The sequence below is a fragment of the Falco punctatus genome (assembly GCF_963210335.1).
Source record: "Falco punctatus genome assembly, chromosome: 3".
Lineage (NCBI taxonomy): Eukaryota > Metazoa > Chordata > Aves > Falconiformes > Falconidae > Falco > Falco punctatus.
Window position 1 is genome coordinate 80,614,342 of NC_137582.1, and position 16,146 is coordinate 80,630,487.

Genomic DNA, 16,146 nt, shown 5'->3' on the forward strand with positions numbered 1-16,146 from the left:
TCTGTGTTTCACTCTGAATTAAATATTCTGCCATACCTCTTGTCTTGGGACAGGTACCTGTGCTATGTAAGACTTCAGTGTGGGAAATCCTGAAACAGGCGGTTCCCATTCTAAAACTTCAGGATAAAATTGCAGATTTTGGCTAATGTTTCCAAGTTAGACTAGTTGCAAAAATGGTTGTGACAATATATTATTTTAAGAATTAATAAGCTTGCTTTGTGTCCCTTCTGGCCAGGTGCAAGAAGGATAGGGATACAGAGAAAAGGTTAGCCTTCTGGAGATTGAAGTATTGACACAGAGAACAGGAAAGTGGCAGTGGCAGGAGTTAGCTAGGTAGACATAAAGGGAGGAGCAGGAATATCCATTTTAGTTGTAGATCAGTTTAAACATCTAGGTCAGTTCAAGCATAATGTGAAACTGTCCCAAGTCAGTGAAGTGATTTGCCATTTGCTTTTCTGTTCTGCACATAAAGTGACAATTTTAGGATCCATCCATAGGGCATAATCCTCATTTACATTTTCCTCTCCAACAGAACTTTTTAAACTCCAGTAGCTGCCCTGAAATTCAAGGTTTCTTGCATGTGAAAGAGCTGGGTAGGAAATCATGGAAGAAATTGTATGTGTGTTTGAGGAGATCAGGACTTTATTGTTCTACAAAAGGAACTTCAAAGGTAAGATTAAAAAAGAAGTTGCACAGTACTAGCATGTGAAAGCATTTTCTGCTTTTACAGTGGGTATTTTTTGCTAGTTTTTAAATATCTGCACATAGTGCTTTTTTTATCACATAGAAAAGGATAAGCAAGCCATGATCAAATGACAATCAAGCCCTAGGCTCTCAATGCATGAAAATAGCTATATGGCATTGTTACATAATGAAACCAAACTAGCCAGGCAAGATCGTTGTGGCTACTAAGTCGTGCTAACAAGGTTAGCAAGAGAGATCATGCTCTCCAAGCATGTTTCATGAATTTAGTTTAAACGATACTTTAAACAATATTTCACGTTATCTAACTTTCAGGTTTCTCTGGAGCAATGTAATAGGCTATGCCATTTTTAATGGGATGTGTTTGAATAAATATTTTGTCAGCTTCTTGTATAAAGCAACTTCTGCCAGTAGGCTGACACTTAAAAGGTGACATGCCTGCCCACTTCAGGCTGCCCGAGAGGGGATCACAGTGTTGATACCCTGCCCTCTGTCGGAGGTTGGTCTTGAGAGACTGCAAAGCTTGCAGCAAGATCTTCCAAAATCTTTACACTTACCTACAATAAAACGCGGTATTTCCTCAGGAGCCAAGACATTTGCAGTTGTTGGCGGACCTAGAAGACAGCAATATCTTCTCGTTGATAGCAGGCAAGAAGTTGTACAATGCACCTGCAGAGTATGGATTTTGTATAAAGGTAATTCTTCTCATTAACCTCTTCCAAATTGCAAGATGGTGTTGGTAGCTCAGAGTCGTCACCCCCTTCCTCTACCAGCCATCAGCTAAATGGGATTAGTATGTAAAACTCTGCAAGCATTTCTGTCACGAGGACTTGATCTCATGGACGTCTTTCATTTGGCAGGCATGTCCTATGAATCTTGCCATCATTTTATGTGACACTTTTAACACTTTATCTGGTGCTCCTTTGGCTTGGGAAATTTCTGTGCAAGATCAGTTCTGTGCTGAAGCATGGTGTGCCTGTGAGGCGGCCTTGATTCACCTCACAGATAAAATTTTTTTCCAAGTACTGTAATTCAATAGCAAAGTCTCTCCGGACAGTGAGCACCAAAACTATATCGCAACAAAGGATCAAGCTCTCACTGGGTTTAATTGTACCATTATTGTGGACCAGAGGTTTGCATTTAGAGCCAGATAACATGGCTTTGCCTCAGAGTAGACACCAGCTGCAGGACAGATGGTGAACTGATGGACACAGACTTTCAGTAACCTTCAGTTACAGAAACTTAGGTTCTTCATAACAAAATGGGGTCTCATAAAACTTGTCACAATTCAAAAAAAAACAAAACAAAAACAACCCAAGTGCCTTGATTCTGGTTCTAGCATGGCCCAAGTACCTTGTTCCCATAAAATGCCAGAACGGCAGGGTATTTCAAAGCAGGCACTGACATTGTCTTACTGGACACAGCTGAGGAAATTATTTCTTTCAAAGCATTCTCAGCCTCTCCTGAGCTTTAATTCAGGGTGGTGTGAGCTTTTCCTGGCCAGTTCTTAGACTAATACTGTACCTGCCTTTACTCTGCAGTAAAGTTAGTGGTGGCAGGTTTTCTACTGAATGTAGCTGACTTCCCTTTAATACTTTATAGCCCAACAGAGTGAGAAATGAAACGAAGGAACTGAGGTTGTTGTGTGCTGAAGATGAACAAAGCAGGACGTGCTGGATGACTGCATTTCGACTCCTCAAGGTACTTCATCTATGTGAACAGAGCTATGCCTATAGTCAAGTTGCATTCGTTATTTTTTTCATGAGAAGATATCTGTATGTTCTTAAACATCATCTGCCTCCAGAACAATGTGGCTAAGAACAAAATGCCAGGCAGACCTGTCTCTCCTAAGCTTTTAAGCACAGGGCTGAGCTCAATTCCTTTCACATATGAACCAAGTATAATAGTAGTTCTGGAGCCAAATTTATGGTATGTGAATTAATAAAAAAAACCTGCTTAACAAGGTATTTGCAAGTTATCATAAGCTAAAGAAAATGTATTGAGAATGGTAAGTGGTCTTAAATATAACAGAATGCTATCCAGAGCCTTTGCAATTTTTTTAAGTCTTCTGAAGGTTCTATTTAAAAAAAGTAACAAAAATAAGCAACCCTATCTCTGAGTGAAAGTTACTCATATCTGAGAGAAAGAACACAATGAGATTTCTTGATAATATTGTAGGAGGCTTCCGTTTTTTTCAAACAAAATCAGCGTGGAAGGAACTGAGGAGAAAGTTGGCTCTTTTGATCAGAGAACTTCCTGATCTTCATAGAGAAATGGGCAGAAGTTTTGGTTTGGTTCTAAACCTTTCCCTGAAGATGCTGCCTTGAGAACGACTGTATTCTTCTCTGTACCTTACTATGTCCTCCCTCATATTAAAGGGAATATACACATATATGAAATAATACAATAAATATGTACAGATAATGTGTTACCCATGAAAATCCACCTCCTGTCTATGCCGTTATCTTCCTCTGTAATATCCTGTGTCAAAGTGTAATATACAAAATGTGATAAAAAATAGAGGCATGCCCAAAGTGGTACTGTAGTGCCGGTTACTGGATACATGTCCAGCAAAATAGGATGGAGAACCTTGAACTCAGTCAACTTTGGAGCTCTCAGTAGCAAACAAATAATTTCAGATTTGGAAGTGAGGGCATGGCTGTTCTCTCCAGGCACCAAGATCAGTGTGCCAGCATCCTGCTGGTGTTTGCCACCTGTGAGGCTGCGCCCAGAATGAGACGTGTAACCCCAGGGTGCTGCGCGCATGTGGTCTTGCTGTGCTGAATGAACAGAGTCGCCATTCCTGCCTAAGTAGCAGCCTGCATCAGCAAAGCCTTCACACCCCTCTCTGGCAAAATGCCCTTTTCCCCACTAGTGTTTCACACTCACCTGTGGAAGAAGATGCATTCCTACAGCGTGTGTCCAAGGAGCTGAAAGGGAGCGGGTGCATCAGAAAAAGAGGTTTTACGGCTTCCTGGTCCACGTGTGGCATTGACTAGGAGAACCCACAGAGGTTCACATCACTGCATGAGCGTTGTTTATTCCTCCCCTCCCTTTCAAAACAGTTTATCTCATTTGTTTATCATTAAGGCATAAGACATGACAAATGTTTGCTACAATTACCTGTTTCTCTCCCCGTGCAGACTGTCCATCATGCAAAACCCTGTAAGCATAGGGAAAGCAAATCAGACTCCTAGACCTGTGGGTATGAAATCGCAGTGTCTGTTCTCCATCTACATTAAGTGGTCACCTTCCAAACCAGAGTACATCTCTTTGAATGCTCTCCAAATATTATCTCGTTTGTTATTTTGTTAATTGTAAGAGATGCTGTGTTGCAATACAGAAGTTCCTAATTTAAGCTGTTACAAAAGCAGGTGCACTAGCCGTAGTATGGGCCAGGATGTAAAAAGCAATTCCGGTTACAAGAATGCGTATTTGATTTCTGTGGAGCTGATACCTGTTGACTATCATAATCTGTTCTCCAGTTACTTGACTTGATACATTAACAATTATGGTAAAGAGTCTTAGTCCCCAGGCAAGTCAAAGTGTTTCTTCTCAGCTGTCCTTTACTTTCCCTGTTTACACAGAATTTTGCATTGTGGGGAAAGTGCTCAAACAGAGGATCAGGTAATTGTAGTGAATTGTGCCTTGAAGATACCGCTTGTTCTGAAGAAATCAGTTACACTGGTCGAGGCACTAATGTTTCTGAATGGCAAGGAAAAGCCTTTACACTGTACAGAATTAGCTGTTCTTACCAAATACGCAGACATGCATCTTGCTGTGACCGTTCAGAGGAATCTTTCTTCGCAGTGCAACCTGTGGCAGGAACAGTACTGCATGGCAGTAATTTCTGTATACTGGCATGTAACATTCACCCTTAGGCAGTTAACACTAGGGGAAGAAAAGGGTTTGTTTTTAAAGAATACTGAAAGGTGATTAAAAGTGTATAGTCAGGGAAAATTAAGGCTGTGCCCCTGGGCTGTGGCCGTGAGCCTCTTTTTTATTTACCTACTGATTTAGCTTTCCATAGTCCTATATTACCCTGTTTACAAAATTATATATACCGTTTCAAATAGAACATTCAGTAACCAGTGTTGCTATACTTCAGCACTGTGCCTCTAGGGAAGGCACTGAGTAGGTGTTTTCCTACCATCCTAGCTACTAGTGTTGCTAAAATTTATCATGTTCAACAAGGAGCATGACTGGAATTCAATCACCTTATTTTTGTAAGGATGAGAAAAGTACCAGAAGTGTTACTTCCTGCTGAAATTTATTAAAAGAGCTAGTGTATTAGAAAGGTTCTTATTCTTTATCATTATGAAAACTGAATTTGAATGTCTTAAGCAGATTTTTTTTTACGTTCACATTACTAGAGGGTGAAAAGAGGGGGAGTTAATTGTGTTCTGACCGTGAGTGAAAGCTCGTATTCTACAAGGAAAATGTGGTAGTTGAGAGTGACAGAAAGTACTTGTGTATTTCACTCAGGCTTGTAAAAGTGTTGCTTCTTAAATAAAACCTGTGCATATATACTGCTTGATTGCCACCTGCCAATCACTATTACTCAATGCAAATTGCTTTGGGACAGCTTCTGATCATGAAAATAATAAGCTGGTGGCACTTTGTTCCACTGTAAATGGTATTACGAGATTACTACAGTTTTTTTCCTAGGGTATATATTTGAATAATGGCCTTGCATTTCTGTTGGCAGTATGGAATGCTACTGTATCAGAATTACAGAATTCCCCAGCAGAGAAAAGCCATGCTTCCACACTTTTCCACACCAGTAGTAAGTAATGAACTTTACCTCATTAATGTATGATGTTGGAAAAGATATGTTTGCTTTTGCATTTTAAAAGTGGAAAAATTTATGCTAAGAAACGTAAATTCAGCATTGTGTAGCAAATCAATGTCAAGTTCATGTTTCACATGAGTACAGTTTACATGGTTGGCTCTCCATTATCTTAGGCTTACATGATCCACATGATTGAAAAATCTTGGATACGTCAGGCACTTTGAGATGTACAGTACAGAGACATCTGGCTGTCTCTGCAGAAGCCAGCTTAGGTCTGGCAAAACTAACACGTAAATTTCCTAAAATATGTTGGGCCAAGAGCTGAATGTTAGCTATCTAAAAGTGAAGATCCTATATTTGGATCCCAACTGGCCCTGAAAATGACTGGAGTGTAGTAATAGGGCAAGTGGGCAACCTGAGCAATACAAGATTTTATTCTCAGCCTTTGAATCCTCTCCCTCCCCTAAGGTCTAAAAAGTAAAGCCATCTATTTTTGTGTCTGTGAATCTTTTGGAAGGGGGAAAAACAGAGCTGTATTTTCTGTGCTGTTGAAGGATAACTTTGGATAGTTTTCTAAAACCAAAACATTTTGAAATTAAACTCTCAAGCTGGTTTTTTCTTTCCGTTTTTTGAAACAAGTGAAAATTCCTTTTCAGAGAAGTGTATCTGAAAACTCACTAGTAGCAATGGATTTTTCGGGGCAAATAGGAAGAGTTATTGAAAATCCTGCTGAAGCACAGAGTGCTGCCTTGGAAGAAGGACATGCTTGGAGGGTAGCTATCTTCTCTTCTTTTCTATTTTTGTAATTAGTAAGTGTCTGTTGAGAGCCAAAACACAGAGTGTGCTATGATGTTAGTGCAGTGCTGGTCACAGTATAGCTTAGCTCCGACCTGAAGCAATCACACTGCAAGCATGCAGATCTGAAAGTCAATATCCATCTTTAGCAAAACTGTCACATTCACAACAACCTTCTACCACTGCTTCTCTGTCCCCCTAGTGTCCAGAGGAAAGTTGAGGGGGAAAGCAGACCCACCAGAACTTTACTGCCAGTTTGCAAAACCAGTCTCTGAGGAGGAATATGTCAAATTAAATGCTTCCCCACATGGAAGAGGCTGGGGCTCTGACTAATGGCTTGCTCCCAGTAAGTTTAATTGCAGAATATACAAGAGGCAGGACCTCTTGCAATGAAAACTGATGTAACTTGTTTATAGTGTCTTGTGGACAGACAGCTGCAGTACAAGTTTTCCCACATGCTCGTCTCTTAGGGACTAGGAGTCATTACTGAAGCATTAGCTGGTGCTTTATGTACGGGAGGGAAATACTGCTTGATTTACTGAGTGCCTGGTGTTTTGCCTGAGCAGAAACATATCAGACTTTTCTTTTTTCTGTCATTTTTTTTCTTTTTTTTTTCTTTTTTTTTTTCCTTTTTTTTTTTTTTTTTTTTAGATACTGAGCTTTCATCATTAACATCTGGCTTGTGGCCAACTGAAATGAGCTGCTGCTTGTAGATTAGCCCCCTTCAAAGTTGCATTTCTTTTTCTCATCCTTGCATTAAACTTGCCCAGCCCCCAGTTTCCTGTAAATTAAATCTGTATTGCATGTGCACTGATTCTCTTCTGTTGAGGCCTTAGTGTGGATTTAACGGTAATTCATTTTCTCTGTAGAAACGTAGCACAAGAATGAACATCTTGGGTAGCCAAAGTCCACTCCATCCTTCCACACTGAGTACAGGTAAATTCTGCTGGTTTGTAAGTGTAGTATCAGAGGCCTCTGTGGGTAAATAAAAGTTACGTTTCATACAGAGACAGAGATAGAGTGCAGTCGTGTAGTATTAATGCCTCAATGTTAAATACAATGTTTATGTTTATTAGTAGCTTCTGTGTCATTCACATGCTTGCCCATACAGACATAGTAGAAAGAAACTTGTTTTCCTTTGAAGACATGCTCAAACTTTTCTCCAGTATTAATCTTTTGAAACTCAGATTTTATAAAACCAGATTCCATAAATGTATCCATTGAAAACAATCCAGAAGTATTTTTTTCATTTTAGATGAGGAAACTCAGTGAGTGATCTGTTAATCTTTAAGGACTTAAAAAAAAAATCAAAAAATCTCCTAGAAGTCTTTAAAATAGCATTCATTCCATAACAACTGAATAATGTAAAATATGGATGCCTGTGAGTCCTGAACATCTCTTTGAGATTTTAAGTTTATTAAAATAAGAGGCAATTGCGTATTCATATCCTGGACTACTTAGAGGAAACACAACTATTCCCTGTTTCTGTTATGTGTTTTTATTCTGTTGAGCAGAATTTAAAAACACCATTTGAAAAACAGTAAAACAGTAAGTAAAAATATTTGGGGGTAACTCCACCCTTGAAAGTACAAGCTAAAGTGCTTTTCATTATTTGAGAGTTAAAGGGACTTGGTTCTGACTCGTTAGCATATACATTGTATTCCAAGAACGGTTTAGTCCCAACATTTTCAAAAAGCTATGAAAAGGCAGTACTGTAAGAGATTTCTCTTGTTAACCTAATTGTATATCTGCAAATCAGAAAATACATGGAGGTATTGCCTGTCTACTTGGTATATTAGCTAGATGCAACAGCTGGTCCTTTTTTTCATATTGTTTCATTTTTTATATTGATTCATGAAAGATATTTGATATTCTGTAACAAAACTATACCCACTTTTAAAATGTTTAAATAATTAGTGTGTGGAAAAAAATGTTGCATATTTCACTGTTTTTAACCATCCTCTCTTTCCCTATTTTCACTCTCGCCTTCAGTTATTCATAGGACACAGCACTGGTTTCACGGCAGAATCTCTAGAGAAGAATCTCACAGGATTATTAAGCAGCAAGGGCTTGTAGATGGGTAAGTATTCCTGTTGCTTACTATTTATGATCTGATGATAAGTGGTACAGACAAGAGCAGAATTGCTGCTCCAAGGGTTTACAGGTTCATGAACACTTCTGAGTAACCCAATTCTTGAGTAGTCCCATTATAGCCTGCCTGGATTTCAAAAAGTCAGGGTATGTGTTTGTAGGAGTGGGGTTTAACTCTTAATTTGAAAAATAAAATATTAAGAACACACTTAAACTTTTTTCTTTTTCCAACAGAGGTAGTTAGTTATACATTAGAGAAATAGAAATGGCTAGTGCTTGTACATATTCATCAAGCATGGGGTTTTTATCGTTTTGGGTTTTTTGCTGGACTGAGGCTTTGGGGGTTTAGCTTAGCAGGTCAAACAGAGAAGAGAGGCTGAGAAAGCAAAGGAGCACTGCTGACTTGTTGGGTTTCTGCTTCTCTCACACTGCAGATCTTTACAATCTCTAGGCTTTTTTGACTTCTGTTGCCTTAGGAATCCAGTGGCCTGTCCTTCTCGGGGTTTTCATAAATGTGTTAATGCCTTTGAGGCATTGTTAAATTTGTGCCTAGTGAGTTTACTTACTGTGGAAGGTGAAGATTGGTTGGTTTGGCTGTAGCGAGGTCAGTCAGCAGTGGCAAAATAACCATGTTACGGATGTGCTCTGACATCTAAGGATCGTGGTTTTCAGGACAGAAAAGTCTTGCTTGTGTTTTCCTGCTCTGTGTGTTCTTGAACAAAAGAAAGCAGAAAGTTAACAGTCTTCTCACGAGTCATGTAAGTTGTTCAGCAATGTGTATGTGCAGCTGATACTGCTATCATTTGACTGTTTCTGGAAAATACTGTTGAGGATGCATCTGTCTTGTGTGGACACCCTGTTGCTTGCCAGAAGTTGAGTGAGCAGGATCAGTTGTGCTGAGCTTTCTTTGTGCCACCAGCTTATGATACCGTGCATTATCTGAAATGGGATGAAAGATAATTAAGAGATAACTGCATGAACAGCAGTAACCACACAGCAGTTAAGATCTTTCTCCCTGAGATGGATCTGAATGTGTAAAGTCTTTGGTCCCTTTTCCACACATCTGGTTTTGCTAGGACTAAAATGAATGTTGAAATACCATGCATGGTTTCCAGTGGTGGCAAGACATGCCTGTCTCTGAGTATTGGACTGACTCTGGTTATGATGGTGCATTTTTGCGGTAGTGACATTTCTCAATCAGTTCTGAGGAGCTGGAGTAAGTTCTTTTGGGTTCACAAGACTACGAGCAGTTCTTGCAACTCAGCCTTGGAAGAGTGTGTTCCTGGCATAGTGGTTAGCAATTAAGAGGGCTTGAGGCCTGCCCCAGTACTGTGCTTGGCCATCTCACAAATCCACTAGTGATTAGCACTGTGAGCCTTATGCCAAAGGTATATTCTTGTTTGCTGTGTCATGGAGAGGTTCTCCTTCCTTAGTTCATAAATGTCAAGAGGAGGAAACATTTCCAATGAGATTTTCTTCTCCTCTTCTAAGTATGTGTGTAACCATTGAGTTAGGACTTCAATTTTGTGCGTCAACTTTAAAGTGACAGTTACATAGCATATGATGTTGCTAGCTATACTCCTAAAAGTATATTCTTTTCCAATGATGCTCAAGGGAAAAGTACTGTGACTGTTACAGAGGAAAAATCAGTGTGTTTTCCCCATCTTGATGATGTGGATGCTACTTAACTGATAAGTTGTTTGAAGAAAGTATTGAGCTGGTTTGGGGCAATTGCAGCCATTTAACTGAAATTTAATTTTGCCAACACTGGATTTCTGTAAACTGATGTAAGATACTGGAGAGTGGGAACAGATCCTCATGTATTACCCATCTACAGAAATCCAGATTTGCTTTGGAGTTCAATAAGAACATTTTCCTCATGAAATTACCTGTCAGTAATGGAGAGATCCGTTAGAGACACCCTTAAAAAAATCCTGATGCATACGTTCACAGGTGAAGAACTACCGTCATACGTCTTTTCCTTCTTATTTCTTCATCTATTAGTGTTGCATAGCCATGGCATAAAAACTGAAAGCGAGTTGCCAGTTATGGAACCACCTGTTAATGAAACTAAATAAGAGTTTGGCAACAGCACAAAATGACTGAATAGCTCTGATTATTTATGAAGAAACGGATTGTGGTATTCAATGTGTACTTAAAAATGTTCTCTCCTAGACTCTTTCTTCTCCGGGACAGCCAAAGCAATCCAAAGGCATTTGTACTTACGCTGTGCCATCATCAGAAAATAAAGCATTTTCAAATCTTGCCGGTAAGAAGATTATTTTTTGATACTGGTCACAAAAAAAAGAAATTTTAAATCCTAAAGCTTTGCCAGCATCTGAAGAGACCTCTTACTAATTACTGATGTCATTAACAGGGATGTTTCCATTAGCAAGTGTATTAGCAAGTATTCTTTAGAATTGTCAAATGTCTGATTAAAATTCTTTGTTAACATTGCCTGGAAAACCAGTGTAAGTCACTTAGGCATAGAAGTAATGCACAGAACTTGTTCTCTGGGATTCACAGCAACAACAGCAGCAGTTGTCTCCCTATCACTTAGGCAAATGTAGAATAACAGGGAAACTTTAAAAAGCTTTATTCTGGAGGTTATCCAATAACATGGAGCTTAAAATAGCGTTACACTGAAATGTCGAGAACCTATTTTATTTCTGTCTTGATCAAAAAGAGCATTAGAAATTTAAGATCGTGCAGACCTCTTTATTGGTCCAAACCCTCTTTTCCATTGCTTTGCCTGCCAATTTTACAACTAGCTAACAGATATATTTGGGGTATTTTTGTTTTATGTCATGAAGACCGGTGCTGTGTCTACAACTTTCAATTACTCTGCCCATGAGCTTTCACTTTCATAAAGGAATGTTGGGTTAACATGGTATTTTTCTAGGGCTGTGCATGGTTTCATGAAGATCTTTGGGCGCTAGGCTGTTTGGGCAGTGCCCATCATTTATCTTAAGTCACATGCTGGTACTCTTCTATGTTTTGCCACACTTGCATCTCTTCATGTGCAGTCTAATTTGAAAAGGATGTTTTGTTTCCCCAGTGTGAAGATGATGGACAGATATTTTTCAGCCTGGATGATGGGAACACCAAATTCAGTGATCTAATCCAGCTTGTTGAATTCTATCAACTAAACAAAGGAGTCTTGCCCTGCAAACTCAAACACCACTGCATCCGAGTGGCCTTATGACCTCAAATCCGACTCTCACTGAAGACTGGATTTGCTAGGAGAGTAATTGTAAGAGAACGTTGACACTGGGGAATTGGCAGATTTGTAAGTTGGTAAAAATAAATAAAAATATTATGCACCTTGGGACTCTGAAAGGGATGGATTCGACAGGTGCCAACAGACCAAGATTGCTGGTTTGTCTAACACCTAAGAGTGATTGCTGCTGAGTGTCCCAGCATCTCAAAAATGGGGGGAGGGTATGTAAAACGATGAGTAAATTTGAAACAAAACTGGAAACTATCTTGGCTGGGCCACTTAACAGAAACAAGTGTGAAGAGAAATCTTTGAAAAGAACTCTTGCCCTGGAATAATCTTGACAATTAAGACTAGTGTGTTTACTTTTTGTATTGATCACTTTTTTTGCACTCCTACTTTGTTTCGGATGTTGTATGCAGCCTATATTAGGAGCTGATGTGGCTTTTAAAATTCATGCAGGAGTTGGGTATTAATCTGCACCCTAAAATGTATGGAATGCTTCAGCCTAAAAGGATCTAGAAGAAAATCAAGAAGTGTGTGTGTGTGTGCGAGCGTGTGTCTCAAAACTTCTCTGGAGACCTGAGGTTTGATGATCTGCAGATGTCTTTGAAGAAGAAATGAGGATACAATTCTAAAAGAACATACCACCATATACGTACTCCTAAAACTGTTGACTTGTAGCATTATGGCTGTAGTATGTTGATGGCATATTAGTGGCATCCAGTCATGCAAAGACTGTATTAGATTCTATGCACAAATTTTTATTATTGAAGTGGTGGTTTGTTTTTTACAGCCTTTTGACTGTTTTCCTGAGGAAACTTACTGTTACTAAATAGAATAGGACTGAATGACTACACTTGTATTTGAAACCACCGGTTTTTGTGAGAAGATTCTTCTGCGGGTAGTCTTAGTATGACAAAATAATAGTAAAATAAATAATTTTAAAAACAAAAACAAAAAAAAACCCACAAACAAAAAACCAGTGTTTTTAGCTTTATAGCTCCTTGAATTTGCAGACTGTTTCAAAGAGCTCTTTCCATATAGTAAAGCTACAGTGACACAAAGCTCTCCTGGGGAATAGGGCATAAAAAGAACTGTACCCCTGCTGCTTTCTGTTGGGCCATGAAAGTTTACACAGTGAGAAAGAACATACTGGGAATGGAAACACATTTCATTGTGAGCTAGCTGCTGGCAATGCCATCCATCGAGGTAACTGGTGATCCCTGTGTCATATATGCTAAAGCACGCCAGTACCTATGGCAGACAAGGATGTGTCCTGCTCCAGTGCTGGTTTGTCATCAGAATTACTTTATTGTTAACGTTTAAGTCAGTTATTTTATGTTTACACAGTAACTCTTTCTGATGATGAATCAGTATTAAAGTTAGACAAGTCCCACCAAGATCCTCCAGTTGCAAGTATCATTCTTTCAGCAGCACAGTTGGTGCAGGAGCTGTTACGGAATTGACTTCCCAGTACTTCATGCAGTTAGCCACAGCGAGAAGTATTCCACCCTGGGAACTTGCAGAGTGTAGTGCAGAACGGAGCATTCTTAAGATGGTAAATGATTTACGCAGGCTAGTTCATCCTTACTAATATTTGCCACTGGTTTTGAAATTCTAGCCATCTGAAAGGGTAAAGAAGGAAAACCAATCCTATACCTTTAGGTCTTCATGTAGTGTTGAGAATAGCTTAAGACAAACCATAACCTGCCTGAGTCGTCCATATCAGCTTATAACTATGTCAATGGTATAGAAACACTGTATTTTAGTTTACAGAACACATTTAGTATTTTTTTTCCATTTAATGTCTAGATATTAAAAATGAAGAAACTTGATTTTGTTTTTAGTAGAAGCCTTTTTTGTTTTGTTTTGTTTTTTAATTGTACATAGTGAAATGAGTGTTCCTGCTTTCTAGACAATGTATTTTAAAACCTTGAAATTAAGCTAACTTAAGTCTGACTTCACTTTGCATGCTTCTATTTGGCCCCTATTAGGAGAAAAAAGATACTTGTATTGACTACATTACCAGTTTAATAAGACCATTTATACTGTAGTTTTAAGTTTTTCTGTTTACATAGCTTAGTGACAACCATGCATTTTTCCCAGTAGGCAGATAGTATTTGCAGTGTTTCATATTTATAAAAAAAAAAACCTTGCATCTTATTTAAATTGAGAATAAAAGTTTGACTATGAATCATGATTTTTGTATGTAGATGGTTGACTTAGTATTTTGTACTTTTCCCAGCTAAAGTGAGCTGTTTTGAGAAAGTGACCACCTTCAAAGTGGCAACAATCTTACTTAAGCAGATCACTGCTTTGTCTTCTTTCTGCTGGAAAACAGTCAATACCACCTTAGTTTTCCAACAGATTCAGCTGGCTGCCAGCTCAGAATACCAAGGACTGAAGGACATTTGACTCTTATTTTTGTATTTAAATGACATGAATGTAAAGGGGATGCTCAGGGTTGTTTTGGAGCCTGTTGAATTTTTATCTTTTTGCCTGTGATTTTATTTTCTAAATAAATACTTCATGTAGCAATCTTGAATATGTTGAGAAGGAAAATGCCAAACCATTTTGGTAATGAGGTTACTAGTTAAGTTATGTTACGATAGGTGTTAAAGTACAAAAAACTTTTTATTTGTTAATTAATCTTGAAGAAACACGTGCCTCAGTTTAGATGTTTTGTCTTATCTTTTCTGCACTAAATACCTGACAGTTTGACCAATCAATGCACCTTTCCAGTGGCAAGACTTGCTTATCGTAAATTATATTGTCACAATGCAAGATTTAGTGACTGTAAAATGGAATAAAGTTTAAAGTTTCAGGGAATGCAAAAGGTATTAACTTAAGAGACAAAACCTTTATTCAATATGCTTTGCTTCATACTGTAAATAGCTTTTTGGCTTGTGAACCTAATTGTAATCTTTCAGGTATTTTTGTACAAATAAGGGACTGATATTCTGTTTCTTGTAATTAGAAATAAACGTTAATACAATGCTATTCATTTTACATTGGAATGAATGTCGTCTTTTGGATATATTGGTACACCATGCATCTCTTGCTTTAATTCTGGGTTATTTGGGGTGGGATATATTAAACAGCCTTTAAGAAGAGTTAAGAGGAAAACAGAATCCCCGAGATTTATTCTATAATTCAGTACAAACCCGTGAAAAACAAGCAAACCAACCCCAAAACCCCACATTACTTTATTGTAATGTTGTATTTATTACATTTGGAACAGGCAAACAAGAAGATGGCATGAAAAAAAAAAAAAGCACCACAGTAAAATGGTGATGGTAAGCCTGTTCAGTGGCAGGTAAGCCTGTTGGCATATTTGTCCAAACCGCCCACAACTGTGGCAAGTGCAAAATGATACCTGTAAAGTCTGGCCCTAAACATTAACAGCAGGTACCTGTGCTATCAAAACATCACCAATACAAAAGCAGTCTGTCTCAGAAACAGCTATGTGGTACAGATTTGATTTAATTGCCTGATAGGTTTGTGCTGCTTTTACATTAGTTGCAGGACAACAGATATAATCAGGTGTCTGATCCCATGTGAAGCCTTCCAGCATGAAGTTCAGCTGGCAAAACAGTTAAAATGCATTTGAACCTATGAGTAGATTTGTGTCAGACTAGTGTTTTACAGCATGTGGCTGCAGCACTTTTATCTTGATACACAGAGTGCTAAAGTTAGATTTATTTTAACACCAAATCGCTGCTTCAGCCTGTACCTGCAAAACCAGATGAGAAATGCATCACCAGATGAGCCACTTCCTTTCAAGTAAGTTGAATTTCAGATGACTTTGGCTTTATGTTATTGCTGTTTTAGTGATGCTTTAATTTGGGTTGTTAATCTCCTGCTTGTATATTGCTTTGTGTCTCAGGCATTGTTTGTCTAACGTCTTGGAAACTTCAGTAGCAGTATCAGCAGACAGAGAAAAGAGGTATCTTCCTTTGAAACATCCACATTGCTTTAATTTGGGTTGCTTCTGCATCCTAAATCTTACATCTTCCTTCCTTAACTTGGAGCACAATTTAGTTGGTATTTGAAAACCTAATATAACCACAACTATGTCCAAGAGCTATATGATTTTCATTAGATATTGCAATTAGTCACATCTGAGACTTCAGAATAAATTAGTTTGTGTAACACTCACATTGCAAGCTCTTAGCCCAAAGACATTCTGCTCTAATTGCTCATCGTTTTACACAGATACTAGCAGATGTTTTAGCAAGAAAGATTGGTTCATCACAAGACACTGAACTGTGATTAACAGGGTCTTACCACGCTTGTTGGTTACCCAGGTTTGTATACTTTGCTGTAATGAGGTGTTTTCCATCTGTTGGCTGCAAGATCCTGGGGCAACGAAGGGGAACAGGGAGATGAAATTATCAATACAGCTGACAGATCTGAGTCAAAGTGCAGCCTGGGTTTATGGGCTCTGAAGGTCAGCTCAGCCGCAGTCAGAGTAAACCTCTTCAGAAAGGAGAGTTCAGAAAAGCTAGGCTGGGAGGGAAATGAAGTGGAGAAAAGAATTACTCTT

The 16,146-nt window shown here is 38.6% G+C and overlaps 1 protein-coding gene across 3 annotated transcripts in view; it reads left to right on the forward strand.

Moving 5' to 3' along the window:
- Positions 1–14,609, forward strand: part of GRB10 (growth factor receptor bound protein 10) — a 169,147-nt gene extending 154,538 nt beyond the window's left edge. For all 3 annotated transcript variants that reach the window (XM_080379039.1, XM_080379038.1, XM_080379037.1), the window contains exons 9-17: positions 533–670; positions 1,287–1,397; positions 2,305–2,403; positions 5,411–5,488; positions 6,151–6,267; positions 7,159–7,225; positions 8,282–8,369; positions 10,556–10,649; positions 11,439–14,609. In XM_080379039.1, coding sequence (XP_080235165.1) covers positions 533–670; positions 1,287–1,397; positions 2,305–2,403; positions 5,411–5,488; positions 6,151–6,267; positions 7,159–7,225; positions 8,282–8,369; positions 10,556–10,649; positions 11,439–11,585 — 939 coding nt within the window. In that variant the 3' untranslated portion in view covers positions 11,586–14,609. The remainder of the gene's footprint in view (positions 1–532; positions 671–1,286; positions 1,398–2,304; positions 2,404–5,410; positions 5,489–6,150; positions 6,268–7,158; positions 7,226–8,281; positions 8,370–10,555; positions 10,650–11,438) is intronic.
- Positions 14,610–16,146: the final 1,537 nt, after the last annotated feature.